Source organism: Hyperoodon ampullatus (assembly GCF_949752795.1).
Source record: "Hyperoodon ampullatus genome assembly, chromosome: 2".
Classification (NCBI taxonomy): domain Eukaryota; kingdom Metazoa; phylum Chordata; class Mammalia; order Artiodactyla; family Ziphiidae; genus Hyperoodon; species Hyperoodon ampullatus.
This window is the reverse complement of record NC_136915.1, coordinates 110,491,153-110,497,468: the sequence shown is the minus strand read 5'-3', so window position 1 is coordinate 110,497,468 and position 6,316 is coordinate 110,491,153. Positions and strand designations below refer to the sequence as shown.

Sequence of the window (6,316 nt, the reverse complement as noted above, 5' to 3'; positions counted from 1 at the left end):
TGAGTTGTATTTTTTTTTCAGGGGTAGGGAGTGAACAGATGCCTCAGTGTCCAGGATACAAAAGGCACCACACAGAACGAGGTGGAGGAAGATTGCTTTTTCCCTGCCTGTCTCGGCCAATACCACCTCTTCCCTGAAGAAGGGCCTTCCCAGCTTTGTCACTCGCCCCCTCCCAGACACGTCCACATTGTCTAAGTCACATAAAAAGAGGAGCTTGAATGGGGATTAAACCACGAGCAGTTTTAATGGTCTGGTTTTCTCCTTCCCATTTCCCCCACTGTTAGTATTATTATTACTACAAGAATAAAGGATTCCTGAGAGCCTGTCCCCTCCTCTCCCTGGGACCCCCTTGACAGGACTCGTCTCCACCAACCCCCACCCCCAACCCCGGATTTCTGGGAAAAAAAAAAAGATAAGTGAAAGGCACTGCAGGGGTGGAGGGCTTGAGTGCCAGGGAGTCTGAGGGGGGGCACTAGGGCAAGGCCAGGGCTGCCATCTGTGCCCACAGGGGTTGAGGAGCGTGCCCCTGACCACCCCAGCATTGGGCCTTCCCGTCCTCCCACCCCCCCGTCCCACATGGGGGGCTGCAGCAAGAAAATAATTAGTGTTGGGCTCAGAAAGAAGGAATGGAGGACCCACTCTACTAGGACCCAAGGGCCAAACCCAAGGCAGGAACCTCAAATAACTACCATTCTCGAAAGCTTGTCCTTGGGGGTTAGCGGGAGAGGAGTTGAACAAAACATGAATTCTAATGGAACTCCCCAGCCCAGGGACCAGGCAGCAGCAGTGACCCAGGCTCCCAAGGAAGAGGGAGGGGGCTAGTGAGTCCAGGCCTGGGCCCTAGTTGTCCCCACTGCCCCCTTGCCGAGCCCTGATGAACGCCATGCCGTGTGTGCGGAAATGGGTCTTGAGGTTGAGAGGGCTGTCGCAGCTCTTGCCACAGACCTTACATGTCAGTGGGCCTCCAGAAGCTGGCAAGGGTGAATCTCCCCCCTCTGGGTCAGACCTGGAAGGAGGGGGGGCTTCTTCCTCCGCATCCCCCAGGCCCAGGGCACTGGCACTCCCCACACCCCGTTTCTTCTTGTGGCTGATGAAACGGTGCCGGCTCAGGGAGCCAGGGGAGGCGAAGCACAGGCCGCAGTCGAGGCACTGCTGGGTACCGCCCTCCACTCTCAACCCCGCCATGAGGCTCTGCTCCACTGAGCTGCTGCTCCGGTAGCGCAGGGGGCCGTGGCCTCCCGCCCCGGGGCCACCCCTGGGGGACTTGGCTGGAGGTGTCGTGCTGTCAGGCTCCTCACTGCAAGAGTCAGAGGACTGACGGCGTTTCCGTCCCGGCCCCTGGAGAAGAGAGTAAAGAAACTGGGCCTCCTTGTCACCAACCCCCACCGTCCCTGGCACCCCTGCCCAGCTTCCTGAGGCCTCGGCTATAACCGCGCAGGCTCCCGCTCCCACAGCCCTCATGCAGCAGGGTGGGCCTCCGCCTACCTGGGCTCTGGCACCAGGGCCCCGAGCCAGGGCGCTCCCCCGGCCAGGGGACTGGGCCCCGAGCGGCAAGCCGTGCCGCACCTGGACGTGTTTCTCCAGGATCAGGCGGCTGCTGAAGGTGCGTTTTCCCTCTGTGCAATACCTAAAGGGGAGAGCGGGTGGGGTGGGCTCCAGCGGCACAGCCCAAAGACCAAGGCTCGTGGCTTGAGCAGAAGGAGGCCTCAACCATCAGTCCACTCAGACCTAAGAGGCAGGTGGGAAGGTACTTTGGGGAACCAGGGTTGGGGGCACCCTGCTGGACAGAAAAGAGGAAGGGGGCCAGGGGGTAAGGGTTACCTGCATGGGTAAACTCGCTTGATACCCTCATGATTGACCCTGACGTGGCGCCTCAGGCTGGGGGCAGAGCAGAAGGAGCGCTCACACAGGCGGCAGGGAAACTTCTTCACTGACTAGGAGAGCAGGGGTTGGGGGTCTCAGCCAGGCTCCATGCAGCACCCCATCCCCACTGCCACACAGGTCAATCCCAATGCTGCCCCTATAGCTCACCTTGCTCCCCGGGGGCACCCCACTCACCTTGCCATGCTCCTTCTTCATGTGACCCACATACTCATCACGCTCAGGGAACCAGGAGTGACAAAGGCCACAGGTCCAGCCTCCAGGGCCCCCACCCCCGCCCTTGACGCCTTTGCTCCCCAGTTCTCGCCGGGGCCGTTTGGTTGGGCGAGGAGGCTCAGGGGAGCTGGGCAGTTCTTCCTCTTCTGAGGATGAAGAAGACTCCTCGGTAGGGGCAGCTGCTCCTCCCCGAGACACAGCCAGCTCCTCAGGCTCAGTCTTGGGGGTCAGAAGGGCACCCCCGGCCCCTTTCCCAGGAGTCTCCTCCCCCGAGCGCCCGGACTGATGGGTGTTCTGTGAGAGGGAGACAAGGGGGGATGGCCGGTGTGGGGGAGGGCCTGGCTTTGCCAGAGTCCTGGCTCCTCCCCTGCTCCCACTTCCGGAGGGGTCCCCGGTCAACACAGCTGAGCACCCGGCCTCCATCCCTTGACCCCTGTACCTTGAGATGTTCCAGCATGGTCCTTTTCTGGGCAAAAAGCAGAGGACAAGATGGGCACTTAAAGACGCTGACACGCTGGGGCAGCAAGTGCTGGTCGAAGTGCGAGGAGAGGAGGGGTTTGTGAGTGAAGACTGTGTCACACATGGCGCACTTGTAGATCATCCTGGGCGGGTGGAGAAGACAGTGCAGACATCCTGCCCCGTCGAGGCCCAGCCCCCTACACCCGCCCCTCCTCACGCTCCCTCCCCGGGTCTCACTTGGCCTGCTGCGTGTGGAAGCTAGGATGCTGGGTGTAGAGGTGGGCGTGGGCGCTGGGTGCAGACTTGAAGGCCATGGGGCAGATGGGGCACTTGTGGAAAACCTCGCAGTGTGACGTCTGGATGTGGGACTTGATGGAGTTCACACCCCCAAACACCACTGCACAGCTGGGGCACCTTGGGGAGTAAGTAGGAGGCGCCGTGGTGAGCTGCGGGCATCTCCACAGCCACCTCCAACCCCACACTCATTCTCGGGGACTGGGTGGACTCTAAGGAGTTCATCAGCGGGGGAACACGGGCACGTGGAGGACGGAGGGAGCTGCAGCACCCGGCTCCCCAAGGGAAGCCCGAGGGGCAGAGAGGCAGAGCTGATGCTCCGGAGGGGGCCCCGCCCGCTGCCTCTCCGTGGGGAACGAGGGGAAGGCAGAGAGCGCTCTGGCTGCATTTGCTAACACACCGGGGCCGAGTGATTCAACAGGAGAGACGGGGCTCGCCTCCGTGAGAGGCCATCTGAAAGGCTGGTCCCAGGAGCCACGAGACCACCAAGTACAGGAGGAAAAGTGCTGAGGGACTATGGGGAGGAGAGGTGGGAGGCACCTGTATCCTACGCGGCGAGAGAAATGCAGACAGGCCTCCCGGAGGTGGGTCTGAAAATTGGCTTGCAGAAAGTTGCCCCCACACTCAGGGCAGACGTGGGGAGGTCGGTTCTTATGCATGCGCTGGTGGGCGCTGAAGCTGCAGCGATTGGGGAGCATCATGGGGCAGGTTGGGCACACCTGTCAAGGGGGTTGAAACCAGGTGAGTCTGTGAGGAGTGGCCTGTCCCCCATTCCTTCTCCTAACCGAGTCCCCACACCTTCCTAGATCCTGTCCCCGTGGCATCTGGCTGTCCCTGTCCCAGGGAGGGGCTGGGAAAAGTAACTCACGTTGCTGGTGGCGCCAGGAGCGGGGGGCCCGAGCTGCTGGAAGTGGGCAGCCATGCCGGCCTTGTCCCGGCACTGCTCCTTGCACTCCAGGCAGCGGAAGCAGGTGTAAGCAGAGGTGGCAGGGGCGGCAGGCGGCTCCGCTGAGAGTGGCAGCACAGGGGCCTCAGCGGCAACTGCGGTAACGGCGGAGGAGGTGACGGCCCCGTCACCCTTGCCCAAGGCAGGCAAGGCTGGAGGTCCGAGGGCAGGTGGGACAGCCAGCAGGGGAGTGATGTCCGGCTGCCCCACCATCTGGTCCAGGGCCACCGGCCTCATGACCAGGTGCGAGCACTGCATGACGAGCCCCTTGTCCTTGTGCTCACGGGCATGCAGCAGCAGGCTGCACTTGTTGAAGAAGACTAGGCGGCGGGCGCAGTGGTTGCAGGTGACCTCGATGCGCATGCTCCGGCGGTCATAGTGTCGTGCCAGGCTCTTCTCCAACGAGAAGGCGTCCCCACACTCGAGGCAGCGGTAGCCCGTGGGAGGCAGGGCCAGCCCGGCCTCAGCCGGTGGACTCAGGTTTGGCCGGTAGGCAGGCAGCAGGTTCTTGCTGTTGAGGATCTTGTTGAAGGCCTCCACCAGGCTGGACTGGGTCCGTGAGATCACCGTGCCACCCCCTGCCCCCGGCCCGGTGGCCGGCTTAGAGGGCTGCACCATCACCACCGAGGCACCGTTCACCTTCTGCCCCCCGGCCCCCAGCCCTGCCCTCCCCTCAGCCTTGGGCAGCGCTTGGGGCACCAGACCCAGCACATTCTTAGCCATCGTCTTAGGGCTGGGGGCAGTGCCTCCAGGCAGAACCACGGCTTTGCGGGCCACACTGGCTGCCATCAGCATGGCAGTGCTTGCGTTCTGGATGGTGGCCACGGGCAGCACGGTGCCCTTTAGCCTCGTGCCATCACCCAGCTGGACACTCACCACCTTTGGACCCTCAGGGGTCGGGGTTGCAGGGGACAGCTTCAGGAGGCTAGCCTCTGCCAGGAAGCCCCCTTCAGGCAAGGGGGCAGGGGGATCAGGGTCTGAGGGGACCCGGGTTACAGTCCTTGTGATATTCCCGCAGGATGTTTTAATGGTCTTAATCCGTACCTTGAGGGGCCTAGAGGAGGTGGAGGAGGCAGGGGAGTCATTGCTGTCCTCATCTGCAGCCTCGGCTCCACTAGAGGGACTCTGGGGACTTCCTGGGGGAGTCTTGTCCACTGGTCCCTCATCCTCTTCTTCCTTTAGGGGCTGACAGCTGGGCACTTTAGGGGAGGCAAGAGGGCTCTGGTGCCCTGGAGACTTCTTGAAGAAGGACACCCCTGCAACCCGGGAAGGGGAGACACTGGCAGGGACGCCCGTGGCCTCAGGGCTAGAGCCTGAGCCTGAGCCTGGTAGGCTCTGGGGATGAAGAGGGCTGCAGCTTTCCTGCTTCAAGGCCCCCAGCAGTGGGGGAGAACCAGGGGGCAGCAGGGCTGGGCCATTCTCCCGGGCCAGCTCAAAGGGAGAGGAGAAAGGAGGTGGGGTCATGGCCCCTTCCCGAGGTGGGGAGGGCGCAGAGGGAGGAAGGGGATCGGGATGCTCCCCTGGCTCAGGCCCAAAATGAGCAAAGAGGTCCAGGGGAGCTTTCCCTTCCATGGATTTTTCTTTCCAGGTACCCCCACTGGGAGGAGCTGGAGAGTGTGGGGTTCCTGGAAGGGATGGCTCAGGGCCCCCAAAACCATTTTGCATCAGACGAGGTCCCATAGACCCTTCCTTAGTCACTCCCCCAGCCCGGGCCCCTTCCCCTCCTGAACTCCCACCCAGGGACTCTGACTGCTCAGGACACACAGTGTTCTTGACAATGACGCTGACTGCTGAGACGTCTGGCGGTGGCAGGCCATGGTCAGAGGCCTGGGCGGGCAAGCCAGGGCCATCCCCGGCAGCAGCTGCTGTTGCTTCTCCAGATTCACCTCCTACACTGGGTTCTGGCTTCCCTGGGCCTCCTGGCCCCTCATTTTCTTCTGGCCCAGAGTGTATGGCTTCATTTGCATCAATGTCGGGGATGTCAAAGGCAGCAAGGAGGTCATCAAAATCAGGGGTCTTCATGTCCCCCATGGCAACAGGTCCCAGACCTGAGGAAAACAGGAAGAAGAGAGAGAAACTGAGACCTCTGGAAGCAGGAACGCTGGACCTCCTCCCTCAAGATCTCCAAATTCATCCGCTCTCAGAACCCACGCACACTCTGACTTGGGTACACCTCCACCATAGTGCAAATCCTAGAGAGCTGGTGGAGGCACCTGTTTTGCCAAACCCTAAAATTGAAAGGAATGTAGTATGCACATTCCAGGGAGGACACCAAAATCCAGAGAAAGCAAAGGAAAAGAGACTTCTCAGAAATACAGATAAAAGGGACTTCCCTGGTGGTCCAGTGGTAAAGAATCCACCTTCCAACGCAGGGGACGCAGGTTTGATCCCTGATCAGGGAACTAAGATCTCACATGCTGTGGGGGCAACTAAGCCCGCGCGCCACAAATACTGAGCTTGTACACCTCAACTAGAGAGCCTGCAGGCCGCAAACTGCAGAGCCCACGTTTTCTGGAACCC

The 6,316-nt window shown here is 61.4% G+C and overlaps 1 protein-coding gene across 1 annotated transcript; it reads right to left on the bottom strand.

Moving 5' to 3' along the window:
• Positions 1-109: 109 nt before the first annotated feature.
• ZNF687 (zinc finger protein 687) lies at positions 110-5,827 on the bottom strand (the record flags this gene model as incomplete). Its single annotated transcript, XM_079696554.1, has 8 exons — positions 110-1,338; positions 1,486-1,627; positions 1,822-1,934; positions 2,059-2,391; positions 2,537-2,699; positions 2,794-2,970; positions 3,391-3,569; positions 3,719-5,827. 8 exons carry the CDS (start codon positions 5,825-5,827, stop codon positions 841-843), a joined length of 3,714 nt encoding a protein of 1,237 aa, XP_079552680.1. The 3' UTR covers positions 110-840.
• Positions 5,828-6,316: the final 489 nt, after the last annotated feature.